The sequence below is a fragment of the Mustela nivalis genome, assembly GCF_964662115.1.
Source record: "Mustela nivalis genome assembly, chromosome: 4".
NCBI classification, from domain to species: Eukaryota; Metazoa; Chordata; class Mammalia; order Carnivora; family Mustelidae; genus Mustela; species Mustela nivalis.
In genome coordinates, this window is record NC_139023.1 from 64,209,368 (window position 1) to 64,236,037 (window position 26,670).

Below are 26,670 nucleotides of genomic sequence, written 5' to 3' on the forward strand. Positions count from 1 at the left end.
TGATGGAGATGGGTCTGTTTTCAGCCCAACGTGCTGGCAGCCACGGCACTCCGGCACCTGTGACGGTGGGACGTCCTCCGCCGCAGCTGGTCATGACACGCTGAGCCTGTGACTTAGCCGCATCGGCTCGGGACGTTTGCACGCGGAGCCTGATTTGACAGCTCTGCTCTGTAACGCATCACTCTGGGGAAGGGAGCATTCTGTCTCTTGTACTTAAGGTACGGCTCAGCCATATGTTCAGGTCCCAGCGGGTTCATTCCCATTTTTGGCCTTCGGAGGGAGATGCACTGACGTCACCCTGGGGGGAGAGCATCTTTGCAGAGATTTCAAAAACGAAGCTATGGTTTGGGTCCGCAAGTCCAGCCCTCCCATCATTTTCTTTTCTCCAACAAGTGACAAATATACCCCAGTTTTCATGATTATTTTATATGTATACACACTTATATATAACATTATATATTTATATATAAATGTACATATAAATAAAAAGCTATATATTTATGTATTATATAAAATATTATATATATATATAGATAGATAGATAGATAGATATTTCCCCCTTTGCTTTTAGCTAGAATTCCTTAGGCTGCCCCGAAATATTTAAAGAAGCTAGGGTCATGTTTATTTACGACAGGTGTATTTATATCAAATATAAATGCGAGAAAATGGGGTCCCTGCCCTCCCGGCTAATGTTTGTCCTTGCAGGGGTCTCTTCGGATGATGTAAAACAGCTGAGGGGGTGTCTTGCGTCCCACCCCTGGAGAACACCTGTGAGCTGGGCTTGGCTCCTGGCATTGCCAAGCTGTCAGTCTCCAGCGTGCTCTCCAGGCCCACTGCCCATTCAGATGGTCCCTGGCAGCTGAGAATTAACCCAGGTCTGTCCAACCCGGGCGTGAGCTCGTTTTGGGACGGTATCAGAGGAAGGGTCATGTGTCTTCTCTTTCTCCATTGTCCACCATGGGCACAGACTAATTCTTAGCATTTTTAGCTGCCCTTGGGCTGAGATAGGCAGCAAAGGGGAGCCCCTTGGCTGATCCCGCTTAATTCTCCGGCAGTGCACACAGCCTGACTTTGTCTCATCTGGTGCCCTCGGAGGGTCAGCCACACCCATGTAAACAGAAGTGTGTGGTTTTCATGGAATTCTGTTGCCCTCCCCCACCCCCCGGGCCCCGTGACTGGGAGGGTGACTAAGGGTACCCGGTTGGAGGGGCAGATCTGAGAACAGGCAGCTCTCCACGTGGACTAGCTGTGAGAATAAGGATTGTTTCAGGAATTTAACACAGGTTGTGGTTTATCCCTCTGCTTTATTGGTTTGTACAAGGTCAGCAGGAGCTGGGTGACATGATCTTGGGCAAGGGAGAGGTCTTTGGGCGGCTGTTGGGTCTGCAGGGTGGCCGTGGGGAGCAGGCCAGCCTGCATGGTCCCGCGGGGTGGAGCTGGGACCTACTCAGGGGGATAATTCAGCTAAACCTGCAAGAGGGGCTTTGGAAGGTGGGGTTCGCCCCATTATAGGAACTATGCAAGCTGAAAGCCCGGCGGGCTGGGGTGCTGCAGGTCTGGCAGTGACATCTGAAAGAGGCTACGCCATCCACTGGTGAGACCTGCGTGGCATCAGGGTCCCCACTGAGCATTCTCTTTCCGGCAGGCGCCGGGGCATTCCTGGCATCCCATCTTACAGATGGGCAGCTTGCCAAGCTGGCTAACTAGACTGGGGAGGAACCCTCACACCCTGAGGTCTTTGGACTCAGAAAGAGGCAAGGGACCTCCTGGGAATATGTCGCTTTGTGTGTTGGATGTCCACTAAGACCTCCAGGAAAGGCCCGAGGTCCCTGAGATGGGGCTGCACTTAGAAAACACAGCGAGGACAGCTGTAGAAATCTGCTTCCTAGAAATAGCCAAATGTTATTTTAAAAGCACTTTTCTCCAAGAACTTCATCTTCGACATCCACAGCATGGCTGTGACGATGGACCTCTTTCCAGGCGGGTCCTTCCCCAGTCTGTCAGCGGCACCCCGCCTTCCCACCGTGGACAGGCTTAGGAGACCTGTCCCAGGCCAGGTACACCTGTCCCAGGCCCCTGAAGATTTCACCCAATGGCCACTTCTAGGAAGGGCACAAGCCTTGAGGATGGTCGGGGAAGCAGTTTCTGAAGATGTCATTGGGAGACCACCCACCCCCCACACCCCACCCTGCCGAGGGGGCAAGTTTCCATAAGGCCAAGGCCATCATGGCTGATTTATGTGTCTGAAAGCCCAGAGAAGGCCTGCGGAGGCCATGGCCACCATTGTCAAAGACAGATTACCACCACCTGGGATCTGGGGCTTCACTTGAGCCCCACACAAGCCTCGCTCTCTTTGAGGAGAATCACTGCCCAAGTTTATGGCTCTTGCCTGGGTATTCCCATGGCTTTTTGGCTTTATAGAAATAACATCCACAGGGAGAGGCTGGGTTTTGTTGTCAGCCTGGTTTTTCACAGAAGCTGAAGTGGCTGAGAGCTTTTGGCAATCTCCCTGATGCGTCGTATTCTGTGGGAGCTGCGTTTGTAAGGTAGTGAGTTCCCCGTCATTGGATTCCCGTATTGCTGTTGGGGCTTGGGGAGGAAGCTGAGGTGGGATGTTCTGCATTCAGAGAAGCTAGATGTTTTTCCAGGGAGGAGCCAGGACAGAGGCATCCAGTGACCCTCGGGGCCTGGAGGGGACCCCCTCTTCCCACCATCTTGTTTCCATTCTCTTCCACACTGACAATAAGGACAGCTGCCTGAGCAGGGGCGAGCATGCTTCCGACAGCTCTGTAGTTCCCTTTAGCAAAGCGAGGACAGGCCCTGGGTCCTGGGTGCGCTTGTCTTGGGTGGACGGTGTGCTTGTGCAGTAGGAGGGAATGAACTGTTTTCATCATGCTAGCTTTCTGCTCGTGGGAGCAATGTGAAATTTTCTGCTTAAGTAAAAGCAGTGAGTTGATTAAAAAAAAAAACCTTAGTAAAAAAACAAAACAAAACAAAAAAACCAAAAAATCCCACCTTAGTAACATATCTTCCTGATGGATGATTTTGGTACAGATGGCACAGGTGGGCCCAGAGTGATGGACACTGGGTGTAGACCACTGGGCAGTGGTCCCTGGTCCCATGTAGATGAGGTGGCCACTGACCTACCAGCCCAGCTGAGGGTGTCTGGTGTGGGGACTTCTAGGTAGATGCGCAGACCACTGCACTGCGACATGAGTCCCCAGAGGAGCATGCCATGCCCCAAGCCACGTGGGCTCATAGGCCAGCCCACCTCCACTGTGACAGCCAGACTCAAGTGCACAAAACCTGGCCACAGCCATGTGCAGCCCGAGGACCTACTGTGTGCCAGGTGCTGGGGTGGTGGGACAAGCAAGTTCTTGATCTCTAGGAGGCTTCAGTGCCGGGGGGTAGACCCCAGCTGTGAGCCATCAGAGGAGGCAAGATGGGATATGATCAGCTGTGGGGATGGGGACGAACCTCTTCCCTGCACCAGCTCCTCGCCATCCCAGACCTGTAGGCGCCAGGCTCAGAGCTGGCCCTTGAGGAACCTCCAGGGAGAGAAACAGCCAATGAATGAGGAGTCATGGGTACAAGGTCAAAGACACAGAGGCATTGGGAAAGTCTGAGATAAGAGGGGCTCTGAGTCCCCTGGGAAATGGGTAGGTGGTTTGGGGGAAGGAATTTTAGGGTGAGGAGTGAGGTGAGTGGGGCCCCAAAGCAGGGTAGAGCTGGAGGTGGATGGTCCGTGGGTCTTGGCTGTCAGCGAGGAGGTCTGGGCAGCAGGAGACCCCATGGAGCTCGTGCCTGGGAGCGGGCATCGTCACCACCATGTGTCTATGTAGCTTTACCATAGGCTATAAAGGGAGTTCCCAAGTGACATCTCCGGGCTGAATCTACACTGAATGGCCTACTGAGGCCCAGAGAGCAGGCCTGTCCAGAGAGGGCCCAGGCTTGGCAATTGCACAGGGATGAGCTCGAGGTAGATTTCTTTCTGCCTGGCCGCGGGAATGGGAGGAATTCAGTGGCCCCATAGACTGGTTGGGTCCCAGGCTGGTCTGTGAACCCCAAAATGGCATGGATAACTCTGCTGATGGGCCTGTCTCTACAGTTATGGGTTTCCTGGGATTCTTCACAGGAGGACCCCTACCCGAAAAAATGTCTGAATCATGATTCTGGGTGAGGGAGGGCTATCGGGACCTGTCTGCCTTGGAGAACAGTGTGCAAAGGAGTCTTTTGGGGGGTTGGGCTGCAAGACTGGCGTGCATGCGCTGCAGGGCAAGGCCAGGGAGAATGGGCTAGATGTGGGGGGCTGGGGGGAGGCCACAGGGCCGTGTCTCCGGCAGGCTCCGGGCTCCCAGCCAGGGCCTACAGGACATTTCAGCACCCACAAAAATGTTTTAATTTCCTTCAGCCTCAGAAGAAGAAAAAGAAATTTTTAGGTCAAGGAAATTTTGATATATAATATGAATATATTCTTTTTTATACCAGGGCAACCATAAAATATAATTGTTCATATATTTTTTTTTAATGGAGGAAGTAGCCCATGAAATCCTGAAATGCCTCAGGCCCCCCGAAGTCATCTCGCTCCGCAGATGGCTAAGAGGGGTGGATTCCAGAAACGGGGACTGGATTTCATTGTTGGTCTCTCCTACCCGTTTTCTTGAGAAGATAAATTAGTCTTTGCAGAGCTCAGATGGGCCCCAAGTGGCTTCTCTCCAAGCTGGTATCTGGCCCACCAGACCCACTGCTTTCCTGAGAGACAGGCCTTTGGGGGTGAGCGGCCTGTCTGGGCTCTTTAAAGCCCTGGGACCTCTTCAAGGGCTGCTGTGCCCAGCATCTCAGCCTCCCAGCCGGAGGCAGCCAAGGGCTCCCATGCCACCACCTGCCTTTCCTTTGTTCTGGTCCCCTCTGCTCTGACGTGTCAGCACCATTTGTGAAGAGAAATTCTTGGAAGTGGTGAACATATGGTTCTCGGGCTAGGGGCTGGCGGAGAGGAGGGGCAGGGCGTCGGGGCCCAGGGGAGGGAATTTCTGTTTTAAAAATAACGAGACCAGCAGTTTCCACCTCCTATGGGAGATACCCAGGCACTTTCTATGTCGAGAGAGGAGGCACGCAGGTGACCGTGTTTCCAGGACCTTTTCCGGCCACAACCAGCTCTGAAAAATGCCACCTCGGCCCACTAGACGGGCAAGAGCATTGTTCCAAATAGCTAGGAATGGGCGAATGAATGAATGAATAAGGATCTTGCAATTTCACTAATAATTTTCCTGACGGCGACTTAGGAGGGAGTGACAGGTGGGATCAAGGCCAATCGGGTGGCTGGAAATGGAAAGTAAGTAGTATTTTCAAAGCTTAGCCGGGGCGGGAATGTCTACCAAGACCCATCTATTAACTTATACATTATCCTTTAAACAGCTTGGATGTTAAAATGCCATTTTCCACAGAGGGGTAACGTTCTCCATTTATTTTCTGCTGACTGATTTTGATTTATAGGAGTCCTTTCGAAGCTTACCTCTCAACTCCCTCTTTTTTTTAAACATTCGGTTTGGCGCCCATGAAGGGGGTCTGATTGATGGAGGGCTGGGCTCTCACCTGCTTGCTGTGCTGGTGCACATGGGTAGGGTGGAGGGGGGACACAGCTTTTCAGAGCCCGGCTGCCCCGGGACCCTCCCCTGTTCCTTCCTCCTGTCTGGGCCAGTGGGAAGGGCACCGGACTGTGGAGTCAGACAGGGCGGGCCCCCCATGGAGACCGTAGCCCTGCCAGTTCCCCGCTGTGTCCCATGCAGTGGGCTGAGCCTCTGTGTTCTCATTTGGAGAATGGGTATGTGCCTAGGTTGGTGCCATAAGGCATTGCGACCCACTGTGTGATTAAATGGCAGAAGTTTATCACCTTCCAGCTCTGGAGAGGCTGGAGGTCCGGGGCAAGGTGTGGCCAGGTCAATTTCCTCCGAGGGCCCAGACGGAGAAACGTTCCCAGCTCTCTCCCCCAGAGTCTAGTGGCTTCAGTCATTCCTTGGCTGTGGGCAGACATCTTCCCTCTGTGTGGGTCTGTGCCCAGATGTCCCCTTTTTGTGAGGACACTAGTCATATTGGATTAGATTAATTCCTCTATTTCCGGAGAAGGTCAGACTCCCAGGTTGCAGGAGTTAGGACCTTTTGGGGGGACGTGATCCAACCTAGTCTCCAAGGTCTGGGGAAGACATCTCATGCAGCATCTTCCCCCCCAACCCAAGCTGCTTCTCTACCTGGCCTACCTGGGGACTAGAGACAGAGGACACTCATGGCCCTGCCCGCAGGAGGCTGCCATCTCCAGGAGGAAAGAACAGGACATGCTGATGAGGTCTCATTGTGGGAGACCCAGAGTGTTGGCCTGCTGGGACGGCTGTGGCAAAGAGGCTGGGGATGGAAGCCGCAGGGTTTGCTCTCTGCCTGCTCTGGGGCCGGGACTCCCAGATCAGGGGTCTCAGGCAGGGCTGGTTCTGCTCCAGGCCTCTTGCCTGGCTTCTGGGAGTTTGCCGGTGATCCTTGGCATTCTCGACTTGGAGACGTGTCACCCCCATCTCTGCATCTATTTTCGAGTGTCCACCTCCCTGAGGACTGTCTCTCCTTTTCTTTGTAAGGACACTTGTCACTGGATTTACGCCACTTCAGGACGACCTCATCTTGAGATTCTTTTTTTTAAAGATTTTATTTATTTATTTGAGAGAGAGAGAGCGAGAGAGCGAGCGCATAAGTAGGGGGAGCAGCAGGCAGAGGGAGAGGCCCATGCACCGCTGAGCAGGAAGCCGGATGCAGAGCTCAATCCCAGGACCATGGGATCATGACCTGAGACGAAGGCAGACGCTTCACCACGAAGCCACCCAGGCACCCCCTCATCTCGAACTTTTAAATTATATCCTAAATGTCCCTTACCCATATCAGGTCATATTCAGAGGTTCCAAGTGGACATACTTTGGGGGGCTGTGTTCGGCTCATTATATCCAAGACCCAAATGGGGCACCAACTTCAACTGGAGGTGGGCTGAAGGTTCTGGAAGTCTTCCCGGACAGCTGTGCTTGACAGAGTCCCTCTAGAAGTGCAGATGTGCCCGATGAGGAGGGCCAAGGGAGGCCAAGGCCTCCTGAGGGGACCTGAGCTGAGTGGAGGGAGGCAGGGCGGCCTGAGGGAAGAACACAGGGGGACTGGGAGGAGCCCGTCCCTCCTGCCTGATCGGAGCATCCTGTCCTCACCTGTGTTCACTCCTTCCTTCTCCAAACCCTGCCGACTGTGGCCCCAGAGGCGAGGAGGGCTCCCTGCCCGCCCCCCTCCCCCCACTCCAGATGCACCCGGGGGTTAGGGGTTTGTTCAGTCCATTTGCGTGGTGGCCTGAGGCCTTATGAATAAATCCTTCTTCCTATGGCGTTTGAGTTGGACGAGGGCTCTCCGAGGGGTGGTGACAGACGGCCAGGCCGCGGTCTGAAATTAGAACTGTAAAACATCCGTGCGAAGCCTGATGGAAGGCCTCGTGGGGACGTTGCAGGTCACCGTGAGCTCCTGGCAGGGGAGGGGCTGCTGCATATCCGCCAAGGCCAAGGACAGCCCCCTCCTGGCCCACCATATGGAGACAGCTTCAGACACCTCTGGAGGCCACAATAGGGAGTCTGTCTTCAGGAGACACATGAGTTGCTGCCGCCTGTCCCCAAGCTGTCCTGCTAAGCTGGGGTGCATGGGGGTGGGGGGAGTGGGCTTGGGTGACACATCTCTGTGGACATCTGTACTTCAGCTGCCCAGGCGACAAGGGTCCCACCAGTGTGGGCACTGCAGGGACCAGGAGAATGTCCCTGAAACTACCCTGTGGACACGGCATCTTACTGGCTTCTCCCAGGGAGAAAGGTCTGCGTGGGCAGGGTCATGGGTTCAAGGTCATGGCTCCTGTGAGATGTTCTTTCTTGCTTTTGTCCTCTTTCAGTTCTTATATCCCTGCCTGTTTCTGGTCCCTACGTGCTGGGGATACCCCAGGCAGGGCCTCCAGGTCATGTGGAGGGAGCCCACCGTGTGTGTGACGGGCCTGGGTCTCAGTCCACGGGGATGGCTGGGGAGTGGGCTTGAGTGTGGCCACAGGCCCAGCCTTGTCTCCTGGACTCTTTGCGAGGCTTGTCTGAGGTCCCCGAGGGGTGAGGGGGTCAGGGGAGGGGTGAGGCTTTGCTTTGTTTTCTATTCTTTGTATCTGGGTCAACTGCATCTCAAATTTCTCTTTCTTATAACAATTTTTTTTTTTTAAAGTAGCAGCAAGGAGTCACAGAGATAGTGTGGACAGCTGGGTGTGACCTCCCTACCTTGTGGCCACACCCACAGGACCCTGGCGCAGAGCCCCACGTGGAAAATGTTCCATTTGGACTAAAGCTGGCATTCTTGTCTGGGACACCCCATGCCTGCCTTGTTGGGCCACATCCTTTATGAACGTTCTCCTTCCTTTTTCCTGGAAGGGGCAGGTTCCATCATCCTCCCACTCCAGACCCTTGTCAGAGACCCCCTGCCATCTCCCCAGGCCACCAGAGCGTTGTCCTGGGACCCCCTCATTGTCTTATCAAGACACTCTGCGGCGAGGGACCTTTCTAGAGTGGCCTCACACCTTCTGCTTTTCCAGAGAGTGCTAGACTGGACCCTCCCAGACCTTCCCAGACCCTCCCCTGCTCCCGGGGTGGCAGCCTTTCCCTCTTGCCTTTCCCAGGCGTGGTGGGAGGCAGAGAGGAGGTCGTATGGACACCACGAGCAAGAAGGAGGCCCTACTCTGGACTTGCCGGGAAGCCCTGGACCTCTGTTTCTGCACCTAGGTGGCTATAGGGCCCTTTAGCCCAAGTGGAACTGAGAGTCAGGGGGTTGGGGGCTGCATCAGAGGGAGGGCCCTGTCAAGTGGCAGGAGCTAGGTTCTCTGCTCCGTGGAAGATTCTGGAGGGAGATGCCTCATGCTAGCAATGGCTTAGCAAGTAGGCCCACTTGGGATCGAGAACCTCAGGGAACTCCTAGGGCCTGGGGGATCCCACCAGCCGAGAGAATCTCGGAGACTTCATGAAGTAGACGGAGAGGGGGTGAGGCTCCTGAGGTGTGTGGCAGGTGTGGCTGAGAGCTAGTCAATGGCCTGAGCCAGCAGCCCTTGGTGTCTACAAGGAGATGGTGGGCTTGACCAAGGTCTGGTCCTCGGAGAATCAGCATGTGCCCCACGGCTTTCTGAGCCCAGCCGCTCCCTGTCTTTCCCTGAGGGGTCTTGGGCAGAGAGAAATAGGATTCCTCTCCCTGGTAGATAAATGCAAAAGCAGCTCACTTAAATGGACCAGATTCCTTCATCGAGGAGGGCTCTTGGGTTGGAATTGTGCAGAGCTGAGCCCTGCTGTCTTCCTGGGGTACGGGGTATGGGCCAACCCTGCCTGCTGGTTGGGGGGAAGATGTGCATGGTGGGTCCACGGGAAGCCCCTCCTCTCTCATTTAGGCTGGGGTAAGGTCCACAGGGTGCTGTTCTAGAAAAAGCCACAGTTTTGGCCTCAGACCAGCCTGACTCCAGCTCTGCCGTCTCTCGAGCACACCCTTGGGGTCACCCCCCCAGCCCCTTCCACACCTCCACTTCTAATCCAGGCGGTGGGAATGATGGTGCCCATCTGCGGGGCTGTTGGGAGACATAAAGGATGGGAATGTGTGTTCCCCGTCTCTCTTGCTGCGTCGTATCTGTGAGCAGTGGGACAAGGCCCCTTTGCTTGCCCAGGGCAGGGTCCAACACCCTTCCCCCACCGGGGCTTACAGCCAGGTCTGGTCAGGGTGACCCTGCCTGAGTGCAGTACCTGGCCCAGTACCTTCTGTGTCCCTTCACAGCCCAGCCACCCCCCAGCTCAGAATCAGGTTTCTCAAATGGCTTTTCTGGGAGAAAGAGAAAACGGACATTTATGGAGTGCCGACTGAGTACGTTCATCAGGGTCTAGTCTTCACCCTTCCATGGGTGCCAGTCCCCTGGCATAAAAATGAGCATCTTTATCAGGTTTTGAGGACAGGAGGGAGAAGGACTCCTCAATGTGAGGGCTGGGGAACGTCAGCCTTAGCTACCAGGGGGACAGCATGCTGGGGTATGTGTGTGTGTGACCCCAGTACGTGCACACATGCCTGAGGTGTGAACACACAGTAAGTGACTCAGCCCAGGGCTCAGGGTCAGCAGCTGTAATGGGTCTCTGGTGAGAACCTACCCTCCTTTCCGCGTCTCCTCTGTCACCCAAGAGTAGGTTTGCTCCCGTCCAGCCCCTACACCGTCCAGCCCCAATACCGTCAGTTTTTCAGTTGAGATAACACTCGAGTGACCTAAAATTCACCATTTTAACTCTTTCCAACTGGGCCATGATCCCGTGGTTTTTTACATCTACCGTGTATTAACAGTTAACAGTGGCTCTGTTCACTGAGTGGGCATGCTGGAGGCCCGTCCATGCCATCCTTCCTTCCTCCTCCCTACGGCTGCGAGGTGCTCCCGAGGGTGGCCGGGCTGCGGGCCATCTATCCCGGCCCGTTTCCAGTCTCTCCCGATTACGGTGTCGCAGGAAATGACTTTGGACATCCATCATTCCATACGCACAAGGACGTCTGCAGAGTAGCGCCCTGGGGCGGGGTGGGGGTCATTGCCAGGCCACAGCGTCCATGGGCTGCAGTTTTGTGAGCTGTGAGGTGTTGGTTTCACCATGAGTGTGTCTTACACACCCACCAGCAGCCTGTCAAAGGTGCTGGCCTCTTGCGGCTCCTTTGTGAGCTGGTTCTCTCTGCCCCGGACCAGCATCCTTCCGAGTACAGGTAGAGGGTGACACCAGGGCCCAGGCCAGCCGGCAAGCTGCCGTCTCACACATGCCCTGGCCCGGCTGGAGCCCCCAGCCCCAGGGAGCCTCCGGGAGGGCCTGCTGGCACTGGGAGACCATCCTGATGTCCATCACTTTCCATCATCTTCCCTCCCTGCCAGCTGTAGACCAGCCTCCTCCACCAGCATGGGCTGTTGGGGTCAATGAAAGCAGCTGCCACCATCTGCCACCAGAGGCGCCCTCCTGCTGGGGCCAAGGAGCACCGCCCCCCCCCCCCCCAAGCTCATCATTTTTTGGAACAGGTGCTGAGGTGCTGGGGCTGGACGCCCACCCCCAGGAGGGCGTCTTAGCTCACAGCTTGGGACAGAAAGCATCCCTTTGTTTGTGCGAGGATCCCCAGGTATGAGTGGCTTTCCACCTTTCTGTGTGGCAACGTGTGTTTACAGACCACAGAACACACCTTGGCATGCTCTCCTGGGGATCCTGGAAGCCTGAGTGTGGAGGGAAGGTCCTCATCCATGGGCCCAGGGGACCCAGTTGCTCCTTCTCTGTGGCTCCCCCTGCTGGCCATAGTGAGCGATGAGACTGTTTGTTGAATGAATACTCGAAGTCACCATAAGACATCTTATTCTCTGCCTTCTTTTTTGACCTCCCTTTTCTCAACACTGGTTGCCTCATTTATTCTTCGTGTTCCCACATCAAACGCTAGCTGTATGATCTAGGGGCTCTTGTTTTATGTCTCTGTTCTCAGTGTGTTCACCTGTGTAATGGGCACAGTCGGTACATGGGGGAAGACACTAGCCTCCTTCCCATCCTCAGCATCTCTCCTGTGGGGCTCAGTGCACCATGGGGCAGAGAGCCAGGGTGGGCTTCTGCAGGTGTCCCTGGTCTGGACCCCTCCCCTGTCTGGGCTTCTGATGGGGGTGAGCAGATGGGGACTCAGGCCCCTTTTTTTGCATACAGAGATATGTCAGTGTGGTTTCTTAAACATTAAGGTTAAAACACAGATTCTGAGTCAGCAGGTCGGGGGTGGGGCTCCATTCGGGTTCTGCATTTCTGGGAGCTCTGGGAAAGTGTGCATGCCTGGGCACAGACCCCTCTGTGAGCAGCAAGGACCTCGCCTGACATGGGCCGGCCCTGTCCCAATTGGCAGGGGCAGGGCCAGGGGCAGGGGAAGACTCATCAGTGTTCAGGGGGCCCTTCTGGGCCCTGAATTTTCCTTGGGCATTCCTGGCTATCTGGAAGGAGTCACGGGAGGCCAGTGGTGCGCTCTGGCCGCCTCAGGGATAGGAGGAGACCATTGGCCACAGCTGGGAGCTAGAAGCCCCATCCTTTTCTGATGGGAAGTCCATTCTCAGAGTTCACAGTTGAGCCTGAATTCTTGCTGCTGTGTGAGTGCGTGTGTGTGTGTCTGTCTGTGTGCAGTGGGCTTATTGATGGACAGCTGAACTAAGCCAGAGTATCTGTTACTTTTCTTGGATTATTCTTGAGCCTGTAGAAGGAGCAGGGCTCAGTGATCCACCCACACGAAGGGCTTGCATCTCCACTCAAGACTGTGCAGCCAAATGAGGCCTGGCTGTGTGCTGGCCATGGGCAGGGGCCCCATGTTTCATGGGCGGCCACAGCAGGGCCCCTGGTCAGTGCTGCTGTGGGAGCTCCCTCCCCAGGATACAGAAACAGCTGATGTGGACATGTGCCCATGGCCATACAGGGGGAGGGGGCCTGGGCCCCGGGATACCTGTGCTCTGATTTCTGGTGGAAGCCCATGTGGATGGATGTCACCCTCCCAGCAGCCTTGTGACGACCTACTGAGTCTCTCCGATGTGCAGCTAAGGAAACTGAGGCTTGGAGGGCCAGGCTTGTCCCCATGCACTGCACCCTCCTTGTTTGTTGGATTCTGCTGGAGACATGGGTGCAGCCATACCTGGGGCACCTGACGAAGGTGAACACTGTTTGCAGGTGCAGATGCTTCTTATTGTGCCATTGGGCTCTGCAGCCCTGGGCCCCGGTGCTCCCTACCATGAGCCAGCCTCCTCTCCAACTTGCAGATCTGCTCATGCTCCTTACGGGTCCCCTGCTGGTGGGCGACTCTGCTGGTTCCTCCAGCTGCAGGGCTGTTTCCGGAAGCCCCTTGCAGGGGCTCTGAGGGACAGACCTGCTGCCTTGTTTCTAAGTGCATTGTATAGGCTCCTTGAAGAGCCTGAGGAGTGAAGGGTGTGTCTCTGGGGGTCATGGGGACAGTGACTCACCATCGGGGTCTGGAATTGGCCCCATGACCTGCGGAAGGTCTCTGCATGAGTTAGGGTTTCTTTTCCTTCTTGGGGGGAGAGCCCTGGGCTGCTGCTCAGTGGAGGAGCAGGCTGGCGAGGCCCATGCCTCCCGCCTGTGGAGCTATTCCTGGGCCCCGAATGGAGCTCTTGGGGGACCAGGCCTGCCCCTGCTGAGCACACTTCCGTCCTCTGAATCTGTTTCTCCATTTCCCAAGGCAGGCATTGGATGAAGCCATCCCAGGTCACCCAGGGCTCGATGTTCAATCTGATGCCTCCTACAGCCTCCTACTTGGGTCCATCCTGCTGCTTCCCTGACTGGGAGATGAGATCCAGCAGGCTTGGGTAGAATGGGGTGTCTGCAGACTCTCTCTCTCCAGCTCTACAAGGGACTGGAGGGGGATTCAGACTGGGGAACATCAGGCCTGGCTATGCTATTACCAGGGTCCAATGCATAGTGAAAACATAGGGCCCTTTTTTCAAACATTTTTAAGAAATTTAAGATGGGGACAGCATTAAACCAAGCGTGAGCCTTGGGGGACTGCTTGGGTCGCACACCAGCCCGCTGGTCCTGGCTGCCTGGGACACTCTGGTTGGGGACACCTCATGTATGCTGTCCCTGGGAAGGGGGTGGGTTCCCCCCACCAGGATTCATGGGATCCCTCCTCTGAGGGCTGGAAGGCATCACTGTGGACAAGCGGGGACTGCAAGAACGGGGCGAGTTCTGGACCCTCGGGTGGTGTTTGCTGGTGTCAGAAGGAGATGGAGGGGCTCTGGAGGGAGCCCCCGACAGCAGGGGTTAGTGGGGTCAGCTGGGGTTGGCTGTGGCCTCTGCCTGACAGATTCTGTCTCTGCCCTGGATCTGCTTCTAGAAAGGGATATTCATTCATTCATTCATTCATTCATTCATTCAATGGAAACTCTTGCTCTGTGCTAAGCTCTGCGAATTCGGGTGGAATGAAATAGATCATGTCCACCCTGCCCCCGATGGAACACACAGCCAGGCAGCCTCAAGGACAAGCTGGCCTGGGAAGTCCACAGAGCCCGGCTTTTCTTCCTGGGGTCACAAGTTGGCTGGACCCAGGGGACAGGACATCTGTCAGGAGCAGTCCCCTGCCATGATCCCATGACACCTCCTGGGCCTGGGGAACTGGCAGTGCAGGGGGTGAAGACTCAGGGGAGGACCTGGGACCCGAGGGGCCCGCCCTCCCCCTGCAGGGGCTGTTCTCCAATCCCGGTCTCCTCCTTGGGCTGTCTGGAAGGAGTCACGGGAGGCCAGTGGTGCGCTCTGGCCGCCTCAGGGATAGGAGGAGACCATTGGCCACAGCTGGGAGCTAGAAGCCCCAACTCCTGTTCCAGACTTTTCTCCCACCAGATCAAAGCACCCAGAGCTCCGGGGATAGGCCAGCCACTGGAAAATAGTTCCAGGATATTTCACTTCCAAAGCTGTTCATGGAGGAACCCCTGCCCTCCCCCCACATCCCTCAAGGGCAGGCCTTACTTTTTAGTTTTTTGTAACGACTTTCAAACAGTAATGAAAACACGGGGCCCTTGTTCAAACCCATGTGAGAATTTGAGGATGGCATCTGTGCACAGATGGCAGAGACCCAGCCTCACCCCGAGTGCGGAGGACACACCCTCTGGGCTCCCAGGCTGGCCCAGGTGCTTACCAGCTATGCGGGCAGGGCTTACCCTCCCTCTGCTTTGGCTCCTTCTTCGGTTGGTGGGGGATGATGAGGGGCCCGTGGGTCCTGGGTGGAAACAGGCCTTAGTCATGTTAGCAGGAGGCATGCCCAGTGCTGGGACCTGAGGCAAGACACAGTCCCCTTCCCCAAAGGGCTCATGATCATGTGGTGGGAACTGGTACCCACCCCAGGTACCAGAACGGGGAGGGTACCAGAAGGGAGAGCGCAGTGTCTGGGAAGTGTGGGGGGCACTGAACCAGGGGAGGGGTCCAGGAGCCTTCTGGGAGGTGCTGTCCCTTAGACTGAGGTCTGAGAGTCTTGTAGGAATTAGCCAAGGAATTCGGAGTGGCGGTAGGGAGAGGGTCCAGAAGGCCTGCTAGGGTTGGTACTGGGAATATGAAGGGGCTGGGCCTAAGTGGAGAGCCCCACCCAGAAGGGGGCAGGAGGGGCACTAGCCCTGCCTGGAAAGGGACCCCAGAGGAGGACTAGTCCCAGCAGCAGAAACCCCCAGACAAGGAGCTCAGCCTGCAGAGGGGCTGAAATGCCATGTTAGGGGGTGAGCTCCCTGCCCCTCCAAGTGTGTGGGCACGGCTGAAATGGCTGGGGTTTGATAAGGATGTTGGCTTGAGGATTTCACCCTGGAGGGGCTGCATTAAACAGACTTTGAGGTCCCTTCCAACTGTCACGCTCCAGCTCCTCGAAATCCCCTCTGGGAACAGCGAGACTATGAAATATAAATCAATAGGTTAAAAATACGCTTGTCTCCTGCACGTCCAGGCCCTGTCACTCTGCCTGTCTCTCTCGGTCTTCAGAGGATTCCTGCACGGCTCTGGCAGCCTAAGAGCCCGGCAGGAGAAAATCGCTTTGTTCCCGAGCAAGGCAGGGCTGATCGTGTCTCTGTGGATGGGGCCTTGAGTTGGTTTTTGATCATTGCTGCCTCTAGGATGCACACTATCCCGTTGCGGCCGGCGTCCCCTCCTCATGCCTTCCCTGCTTTCATCACCGGGGAGAGGACGATCAGGCAGACCATGTCGGGGGGCAGCTGCGCCCCCAAACCTGAAAGCTGAGGAGGTGCTGCTGGCAGGAAACCAAACTCAGGGATGACCGGTGTGGTGACCCCAGATTAGCTGGGGTAATGGCTCTGCTGGGGGTGGGTGTTCCCCAGTTACCTCCTGGGGTTCCCATGGCAACGGGAGTGTTAGGAGCAGCTAATAGGGACTGACAGCGAGTGAAATGAAATTTGATGTATGGGAAAATGCATCGGCCAGTGAAATAATTGGGGAGAAGGCGCTTTCTCCTGCCGGGCAAGGCCAGTCCTCACTTCCTTTCTGTTGTTCTGTGAGAACTTTCTGGTGCTCTTAGATGCAGGTGTTTTTATCAGAACGAACAGTCATTTTTTCTCAGGGGTATGAGATGGCACATGCTCTGTCACACAGGGCCCTGTGTGTGTGTGATGAGTTGTGCGGCATCCGTGGCATGAGTGTGTGTGTCCTCGACTGTGTGCAGCCCACCGCCGGCCCGCTCGGCTGTTCTTGGGCCTTCCACAGACCGTCACTGGCTCTGCCATCAGCCAGTGCTCACCGGGGGAGTGGGGTAGGGTGGGGGAGGGGGGTAAGCACAGCCTGCCAGTCTGGGGCCTCCTCTTGTCCTGGGTGCAGCCCCGGCGGGCGTTCTTGGCTGATCTCCAAGTCCCCATCTTTGGAACCCTTGTCAGGTGGGTTCTGTGCCCAGCCTGGGCCACCACCTCAGTGTCCCTTTAGCCCCAGTTTGAGAAGGTCCAAGGCTGGGTTTGAGTATTTCTTGGCAGCTACCGGGTGGACCTCGCAGGACTGGGATGTTCCCAAAGTCACTGTGAAGAGTAGGGTGAGGTTTCAGAACCTAGACTCAAGACGCTCTGCTGCAGGGCAGCTGGAGCCCCCCAGAGAGCCTGCCAGGAGGGTCCAGGCAACTGATGTTCAACACAACACCCCAAATCCTGGGCGGCGGTGGGGGGGAGTCATCTCATCCCTCTTCGTTCAGAACTGTGAAACCCACTGACTTCTCTCTGTTGCCACCACAGGTGATCTTGATCCTGACGAAGTATTACCATGCAGACATGGGGAAGGTTCTGGAAAGTTCTCTGTGGCGGTAAGTCACCCCTCCTTATGCACCTGCGTGTCTCCCTGGGCTGAGGGCCGAGACCCCCCCATGCCCAGCAGGAGCAGCCCTGTGAGTTGATGGTCTCCCAACTTTCCTTTTGGCTGCACAATGTGCGTAGGGGACAGGGAAGGTGATTGAGGGTGTCCCCCGTGGGCCCACACAGCCCTGGAAAAGAGAGAGCTCTATAGAAAGTGTCTTCGCTGGCTTTTCTTTCCGTGTGTCCTCCCCCCACTTCCTTTTCTGCTTGCCGGGGGAAGATGGTTTGCATTGTGAATTCAGGTCAGTGCACAAATGCCCTCTGCCCATGCCCTAGACTTCAGATATAGCTCTAGGAGTCCACCAAATATGCGATTCCTCTCATTGTTCAGATGTGTTTGTTTCTCTCTGGCTTAGCTGAAGAGCTTGGTGAATAAATGGGGGGGGGGTCTCTCTTTCTACGTGAGATGTGAATTCAGCCCAAGAATGTCAAGCAGCCATTCTGATGTTTTAAATGAGGTGGGAGAGAAGGAGGTTTTGAGAAATCATGTCGGTTACTCTTGTCTTCGATGTTTACACCCGCTCACCCAGACAGCAGGGAGAGAGGCTCCCAGTGTCTCGCGCCGTCCTTGCAAAGCTTTTCTCGGGCAAGGATCCTGTTTCCTGCGAGCGCCGACCATCGCTCCCATGTTCCCTGGGTGTTGAGCCGTTTTGGTTTTCAAGATGTGTTTCTCAAGGAACAATTAATTCATTTTGAACAACACCCAGACCTGCTCATCAGGAGTCCCGTGTGTGTGTGTGTGTGTGTGTGTGTGTGTGTGTGTGTCTGTGTTTGGGACTGGGGGGCCTCGAGCTGATTTATTTTTTGGTTTTTGGCTTTGCTTCTAGAGCAGGAGCATGATGGTTGATTCCGTTGGCTCTCTTGGGGGATTCCTATGAGCCTTTGGGAAGGTGTTGAAATGGCACCTCGAGCTGGGTCCTTTCCCTGTTGTATGAGGATGGTGTCGCCTGGGGGCCAGCTGGTGTGGTCAGTGGTGGTCCTGATGGCGCCGGGTCTGGGGAGTAAGCCACACGTGCCACCCTGGGTTTTTCTAACCCCTCTCCTGGCAGCCCTTTGAGGGTTTGTGCTCTGGAACTGGTTTCAGGGTTAGGCCCCCTGGGGAAGGGCTGGCCCATGGAGGCTGTCCCCCTCGCTGGGAGGATGGTCCAAGAATGGGTGCCTGGGTTATGCAGAGAACAGAGGCACCTGAGTCTTCTCTTCCCTCAAGCGAAATTCTGTAGTCCCCTTGTCGGCCCTGCGTGCCGCATGCCTGCTGAGTTCTAAAGTGGGGGACTTCGCCTTCCTCAGCACCCCCCAACTGTCCAAAGCCCGGGGGTCCTTTGCTCTCGGCAGCATCTCCATGGGCCGCACACGGAGGGGACGGAGGTGTCGTAGATGTTGTTTTGACAGTGAACAGCCCTCCTCGGTGTAATCTGTGCCCACGGGACAGAGTTGCCCATCCTTGTGGGGGACACGGTGGGGACAGTGGCTTTGGGCCAGCCCTGGGGTGTGGGGACTGGGCCTTCTTGCTTATGGACTCCAGATTCAGATTCTTCAGATGCGGGTAGAAAAGCCGAGAGAGAGGACAACCACCTACCTTGGGGTCGCTGGGACAGCAGGGTGGGGGTCCCTCTGCTCCACGCCGAGCCTCAGGTCCTGACCTATCCCTGCCTGGAAGACTGTGCATGCCCAGGCCCAACAAACTGACCCAACCCAAAACGTCCCTAGAAAGGTACATGGTCTTGATGGAGGTTTTCTCCAGAGCAAATCAACAGACTTTAATGCTCTGTGTTCTCATCATTGTACACAGACATTTCTTCTCCTTTATTAAAAATACATGCAAAGCAATTAGTCATGTCGGAAGCAACCCCCTTCCCTGTTCAGCGCCATTCCTTCCTCTGTTTATCTTTCTCACGCGGTTGTGTTTATGGAGTCAGACCTGGAATAATGTCTCGCGTTCTTCACGCATCTGTTTCCAGCTCGTCTCTGTTGGCCTGTGGCCGCAGCAGGGCGCTCCGGAGCCTCGAACTCATGCTGGAATGGGTTCCTTCTGACGCTAGCCACGGCACCGCCATAAAGCACGTAGACGTGTGGTTTTCCTCCTCCTCCTTTGGGTCCTGATGTTTTAAACGAGGTGGGAGAGAAGGAGGTTTTGAGAAATCATGTTGGTTACCCTTGTCTTCGATGTTTATACCCGTTGACCTCCTTTAGGAGGCTTCACTTCCTGAAGTGGTATCCCAGAGCGATTAGCAGCAGGAAGACCACTCTTGCTCAGAGCAGCCTGCCCAGCAATTGCCTGAGGTTCAGTCTGTGAGAAGGTCCTGGGGCCGCTGGAACAAAGGATGGAAGTGACAGGAATTCATTCTCCCCCCGCCCTAGAGGTGTGGGCAGGACCGGGCTACCCCTGAGGCTCCAGAGCAGCGTCCTTGTCCTTCCCCTCTTCCAGCTCCTGGGGCTGAGCGACTCCAGGCCACATCCCCATGGCCTCTCCTCTGTGTGTCTGTCCTCTGTGTGTGCCTTACGATGACACTTACCATTGGATTTAGGACCAGCCCAGGTGATCGGGGTGATCTCATCTCACAAGCTCTAGCTTAATCACCTCCATAACTTCCCCTTTTCCAAAGGAGGCTGTGTACCATCTCTGGAGGTCAGCCATGGACATGTGGGTTTGGCTCTACCGTTCAGCTCCCGGCGTGGTCATGTCCCCTCTGGCCACACCATCCAGATCTGACTTCCTGAATGGCTCTTGCCCTTGCCCCTGTTTCTCCATTCTTAGCCATGCTCCCTTTCCGCCGCTCCATCTGTGGTGGGGCCCTGTAGCCCTTCCCAGCTCCTCCCCTTTCCCCCTGCTACCCGTCCCAGCCTCTGCCCTTGCAGGGCTCTGGGGATGTGAGAAGCACACATGCCCACAGTCTGGTCCTATTCACTCGTCCCCAGTGGCTTCCCAAGACTGACACTGGGGCAGCCCAGCTCTCCTTGTCCCGGCACAAGGGATTCAATGCAGGTTTGGAAGCTACAGTGGCAGGTGTAGAATGTTGGCGCTCATGGTCCCGCAGAAAGATGATATGGCTTGTATCCATTCCGGGGTAGAGCCATGACGGTTTCAAGGGAAAGAGAAATAGCATTGGAACACAGAACTAAGAACGGCATGGTGTGTAAGGGCTCCTGTGCTCCCATTCCCTGCCTGCAGGAGAATGTTGCTGGGTCCTTCTCCTGGTTTGGGGCTGTTCCTCCAGATACATGGGGCAGCCAATGCGACCTGAGCGGGTTTCCAGGACACTGGGCAGGCAGTTGGAAGACTGAGACCATTCCTGGACAAACAGAAGAAGGGGTAGCCCTGAAACAGTGGAGGCCAAGTCCACAGCCACCCGGGGCCCGCAGCCTGCAGCAGATGTTCGCGACACCCTCCACCCCGTGGCAGCTATTTGGGGTCACTTGGCTGGTGGGGGCTAGTGGGTGATAGGCGGGAACAGTCTGGGTGAAGCCACGGAAGCTGAGAGCTGAGCCTGGGCTAGCCCGGTACTGGGTCCCTCACTGTCATAGATGTTAATTTTTTTTTTCTTGCCTGGGATTTCTATCTCTTCGAAAAACACACTCTTACAGATTCTGATCAAGCCTAGCTCTCTCTTCCTATCCCCCACACCCTGCCATCGCCCACCCAGAAGAAACCACCTTCTTGAAACTGGCGGGGACCGTCCCTGAGTGTGCATTCTCGGTGAATGAAACGCGTGAGCATCAGTCCACCATCGATGGGTTCTACTGTTCAGCGTGTTTAAAGAATTGATATAAATGACATCATGGTGCCTTTCGAAATCTGATTTATATTCCCAACTCGGTTTTGGTTAATTTCTCCGTGCAGCACGCGTTAGCTGGCTGATGTCTGCGTCCCCCTGCTGGGGGAGTGTGAGGATCCCCCCCGCCCCCGATTTTGTTATTCCCATCAGGGCTGCCATGAGCGTCCCCACACGCCTCTCCAGCTTCCTTCTTCGCTCCCTGCTGCCCGTCTGTCTGCCGAGGGATGCCCACTCCACGTCTCCACAACCACCAGGCTTCGTGTGTCTGCACTAGGGTGGGTGTGAGGGTGTATCTCATCTTTGTGATTTCGCACTTTTGTTTATTTCTCATCTTTGTGACTCTTCATGAGCCTGGACGTACTTTCCAGTATATAGTGACTGGTCAAGTTTCTTCCCCTCGGATTCACCTGCTTGGGTCACCCATCTTTTTCCTCTAGGGGGCTTAACGTTTTCTTAAACCCTGCCTCTCTGCTTCGAAGAGCCCAGATGCTCTTCAGGACCCTTGATTCTAAGGCTCCCAGCAGGCGCTGTTCATTCTCTCCCAGTGGCTTCTTTTTAAAAGGATTTTATTTATTTTTGGGGGGAGGGAGAGAGAGAGAACAGGTAAGAGGGAGGGGCAGAAGGAGAGGGAGACTCCACTGAGCAGAGAGCCCATCTTGGGGCTCGATCCCAGGACCCCAGGATCATGACCTGAGCAGAAGGCAGACGCTTCATCAACGGAGCCCCCCAGGCGCATCTCTTTCCAGATAGCTTATCAGAGTGATGCCTCTTAGAAGTGTTTTTTTCTTTGCCACGTTATTTTGTGCATGATTCTTAGAAGAGTCAATCTGTGGGCGATAAGGGCGCCTAACAAGTCACCCTGAGCTCAGTGGTGTGAACCACATTTTTACCCTCATGCCCCTGGGCGGACTGGCTTGGCCCGTGGGTGGACTGGCTTGGCTTCCTTGCGTGGGGGGGCGGGGGGGGTAGGCAGCTCTACTTCAGGCCGCAAGCTGGTGAGCATGGCCTGCTCCCCCTGTTTGTTCTGGGACCAGGCTGACAGGAGAGAGGTCGTGAGGACATGTTCTTACCCTGTGCCACAAAGCCTCTCAAGAACCCTGCGCCCATGGTCTCTCAATCCCATGAGCACGTTCATGGCTTCTGCTCACCTCCCATCTGCTAGAATTCTGTCCACCAAAGCAACTCGCGGGGTTCATCCCAACCGCAGTGGGGGAGGGGAGCGGAGCAATGTTTGCTGAGCAACAGTTGCATATATCACATTGGTCATAGGGGTTTGGTAAAAATACACGTTTTGTGGTCCTCTAAGTTTGGGAAAACTTCTTGGGTTGAAAATCAATCAGGTTTCTCTGCCTCAGGACTTTGGGCATCTCTGACATGCCATTGCCCCTCGGACGTCTCCTGGGGGGACTTGGGAGGCGTTTCTCCATCTCATCCGAGACCGCACTCTTTCATTTTGATTTTATTTAAATGTTACTTCATTTTAAATTTAAATTAAATCAGATTAATTTCAATTCCATTTTATTTATGCATTTTAATATGTATGAATTACTGTATTTTTGTTCGCTGAGCATTTCCTGGGACCGGGTTTCCTCGGCACCGACTTTGGGAAGCTCTCTTTCATGGATTTTGCATTCTAGTGGAGTTGGCATTTGAGGTGTTGAGATCACTTCTCTTCTTGTAGGATGTTATCGCGTTGTTACCCAACCCTGCTTAAAATCCGGGTGGGTTCTGCGGTCCTATCCTGTCTCCCTGGATAGGATTTGAGCATTCTGTGTTGGGAACACAGGGACTGGGGTGCTTGAGGCATTGAGCCCCAGTCCTCTGAGGATCTCTCCACGTGCACTGATACAAAGCAGCCTTCCTGCAGACATGCATGACAGCAGGGGTGGGGACGTCCACGTGGCTCAATGTCCCAGGGTGAGGTGGACAGAGACGGGGTACGCCCTTCCCAAGCCAATGGCAGTCCCTTGGGGGCCCTGGGCTTCAGGGTGAACAGGGACACACTGGGCCGATGGAGTCCCTCTTGGAAGGCGGGGCAGCCTTAGACTTCAAGGAGCTTCACCCCGAGGCTAACTTGGGCTCTGCTGCTGCGTGGTTTGTGCCCTGCACGCATCGCGCTTCCATTTGGGCTCTGAGACCTCCCTGCCTCACCGCATCGTTTCCTATCTCCCTTGAGCTGTAGATGGCAACGTGAGGACAGCAGCTAATGCGTGGACGCCTGGCACTTAGTAGGTGTCCTCCCTCCACCACCGGCCTCTCCCGGCGAGGGCTTCGGCATCACTGTGGAGGCCTGAGCTTGATTTAATCAAGACCCAGAGCAGACAGGGATCAGGATAGGCACTGAGTTAAAAGCTTTCAGAGGTTGAGTCTATTCAGTAAATAATTCAATTTGAATCAACAGTTTGATGAGGTCAGGCTCTGAGGCCTTGAGGTACCCGTAGAATGTTCTAGAACAAGAATCGGGGTGGCTGGAAGGTCACAGGACATTTGAGGAAGTCCCTCGGCATCCCCATCCCCGAGCTTCTTCTTCCTCCCTCTGTACTCACTCAGGTCCTGGCTCCCTCTGTTTCACGACCCCCCCAGGACTCCTCCCAGCCGGTGGTGACTATCTTCCTCTGCCCTCTCCTCCCCTGACCTCTTCCCCTTGCTTCCTTCACCTCTCTCCACCATCCATCTCCTCATCCGTTCATCCCCCTTCTGTCCGTCTATCCTTCATCCATTGACCTATCCATCTCCTGCATGTTCATCCCCCGTCCACTCACCAACCTCCCACACCCACTCATCCATCCATCCATCCATCCATCCATCCATCCATCCATCCATCCATCCATCCTGTATCCCTCTCCGGTCCACCTACCATACCCCAGGCATCCGGGCATCCATCTACCTATGCATCCCTCTCTCCATCCATCTGTCCTCTATCTGCCCTCATGCATCCCCTGTCCACCCCCCCACCCCCCATCCCCCCACCTTCCATCCCCCCACCTTCCGTCCCCCATGTATCCATCCTCTATCCCCCAACCCCCCCCATCCTTGAATCCAGCCATCCAGGCTCTGGGTTGGAGTAAGGCATGGTGAGGCAGCCCCAAGACCCCCAGTTTAGTAGCGGGCACAGATGAGCAAGCGATGCAGGTCGATGACATACACTCTGCACCACGATGAACCTGAGAGAACTGGGGAAGCGCTAGATGCCTGCACTCAGTGGTGGTCAAGGAGGACTTTCTGGAGGAAGGTCCCATCCTCTGGCACCACTACAGTGTCCCTGCCCTTGCAGGGCAGCTCTCTTTGCACGGTGCCTCCCGCATGGGTATACTCGTCCCCTGCAGCCCCAGTTACCACCCCTCACCCCACACCCGCCGCCGCCGGTTTCAGCCCTGGGGCAGCACACCTCATGCCCCACGCTCCAGCAAACCTTTGGTGACCTGAGCCTGCATTAGGGAGTACAGCTGCTGGCCCCGGCAGGTGAAAGGAACATTCTAGTCCTCTCCAGCCTGGTCAAGCCTGAGCCCAGCTTCCTGGGGGTGGGGGGTGGGGTGGGGTCTGCCCTTGGGGAAGCCACATGCCATCTGGGCTCACCCCTCATCCCTCCTGTGGTTTTCTCCCTCCTGCTCTCGTTGTGTCCTGCTCCTATGACCCCATTCCTGCAGGCTGGAAAGGCCAGCCCCAGGGTCTGGAAGACTGCACACAGGACCTCACCTCCTTTGGGAGGACCCTGCAGCACCTAGCAATGGCAAGGAGGCCCGTTGCAGCGATGATGGCTGCTAGCCGGCTGTGAAGGCCATCCTGTCCCTCTGTGGGCTGAGCCCACAGCACAGCCTCCCAATCCCTAGGATCCTCCGAGAGAAATGGGGGATGGGGCTCAGTGGGGAGGGGCAGCCTGTGAATTTGGGGTCGTGATCTGATTCTTGGGCCTGCATTTAGCCGAGGGCTGTCTCTTTGGTGCTCAGTACACTTGCAGATTTTCGTCTAGGGCACTTCCCCAGCTCCCTCTTTGAAGGCCCCCCCTGGGGACAGCCTCCTTAAGAACTCTGCCCTGTGTCCCTGGCTCTGTCCTAGCTGTGTGCAGATGTCCCCTCCCCAGCTGGGCCAGCTACCTCCCCTGGGATCTCCCAACCCTCTCCCACAGCCCGCTGCTCACCTCCTCTGGGATCAGGGTTTCTGTGTTCTCCACTCTGTAGAACAGACTCAGGCCCCTGGGGTTTACTGAGCAGGATCAGCATCTGAGAAACACGGCCGCCCGTGGTAGTCACTTCACGTTACCTTAACTGGGGGCTGCGTGCCGCCATCCACCCCCTGAAAGATGTTCTCGAAGGGCACCTGGGAGGCTCAGTTGGTGAAGCACCTGCCTTCGATTCAGGTCATGATCCCAGGATCCTGGGATTGAGCTCCATGTCCGGCTCGTTGCTCAGTGGGGAGCCTGCTTCTCCCTCTCCCTCCACCCCTCTCCCCTGCTTATGCTCTCTCTCACTCTCAAATAAATAAAGTCTTTTTAAAAAAAAGAAAAATGGGCGCCTGGGTGGCTCAGTGGGTTAAGCCGCTGCCTTTGGCTTGGGTCATGATCTCAGGGTCCTGAGATCGAGTCCCGCATTGGGCTCTCTGCTCAGCAGGGAGCCTGCTTCCTCCTCTCTCTCTGCCTGCCTCTCTGCCTACTTGTGATCTCTCTCTGTCAAATAAATAAATAAAATCTTTAAAAAAAAATGTTCTTGATAAGGATATTGCTAAATTCTTCTCCAGAAAATTCTCCCTAAAAAAAACTTATTTCAAAAAATTTATAATCTATGATTATCGTGGAGATTTTGGAAACTGTAACATAGATGGGGCACAAAAACTACCCCGCAGTAGCCCACCTTAGGAGATTACAGCCGTTACTATTTCAGACAAATGTTCTCACTAGTCCTTTTCAGATGCAAATATATACGTGTTTTATAAATTTTCGATACCAGTTTCATGTTATATCTTAAACATTTTCCTATGCGCCTGCATGTTTTCAGAATACTGTTTTTACTGGCTGTATTCTACACTCTTGGCAGAAGGAGACATTATTTATTTAACCAAATTCTTGTTTTCGGATATCAGCGTCATTGTCAGTTTCCAGCCGCGTAAGGACGTAAGTTGGGCTCTGGGGAGCAGCCCGCCCACACGTTGTCCCCATGTCTCTGAGGACTTTTGTAGGGTAAACGCTTGAGCACAGGCTTCCTTCTGTGTCTGTTGGGTCATGGGGTGTTGGGATCCTCATGTACGTCTTGGAAGCATTGGGGCCAGGTGGGAAGCTGGGGAGAAATCAGAGCCCCATGTAGGGAGGAGGAGATGAGAGAGACGCCACGAGAGCCTCTTCCTGTCCTGGCACAAACGCTCCTCCAGCTGAGGAAAGCCGAGGCGGCCCGGTCCAGGAGCGCTGTCCTGCGCACCCCACAAATGGATGGAAGCCTTTGACCTTGACTGACTGGCCAGAGCCCCATCACTCCCTTGGTGCTTCTTGAGGCTCTGAAATGTGTCAGGCACCGTCCTAGGTGTCAGAGACTCAGAGTGAATGGAACACAGGTGTCTGCCCACCCCCACGACCATGGGACATCACCGAGCTGGGGGAGAACAGGGGATCCAGGGTGAGCACCTCCCCATCCCATCTGTGAAGCCCTGTGAGGCCTGACCAAGCCTGAGGAGCTCTGACCTCCCAACTTACTGGACATGTGGGAGAGCATACCCTAAAAGGAACCTTAGAAATGGGTTCTGAAGGATGAATAGAAGTTCACCGGGTAGGGAAGTGGAGCGCGTTGACATTGAGCTTCAGCTCTGCTTGCTCTGAGGCTTTGTTTCCATTTATTTGATTGGGACACAAGTGGGCCTCATAGCTGCCACTTAATCCTTCCCTTTTCAGAAAGATCATATATTCACTAGTATTTTTGGTCACTCTAGAACTATTCTTCATAATGGTGGTTAGGGGACCCGTGACGGATTAACCTCCCTCTT

General features: G+C 55.2%; 1 protein-coding gene across 3 annotated transcripts in view; it reads left to right on the top strand.

Moving 5' to 3' along the window:
- SORCS2 (sortilin related VPS10 domain containing receptor 2) overlaps window positions 1–26,670 on the top strand; it is a 423,267-nt gene that overhangs the window by 150,529 nt on the left and 246,068 nt on the right. For all 3 annotated transcript variants that reach the window (XM_082727495.1, XM_082727496.1, XM_082727497.1), the window contains exon 2: window positions 16,814–16,881. In XM_082727495.1, coding sequence (XP_082583621.1) covers window positions 16,814–16,881 — 68 coding nt within the window. The remainder of the gene's footprint in view (window positions 1–16,813; window positions 16,882–26,670) is intronic.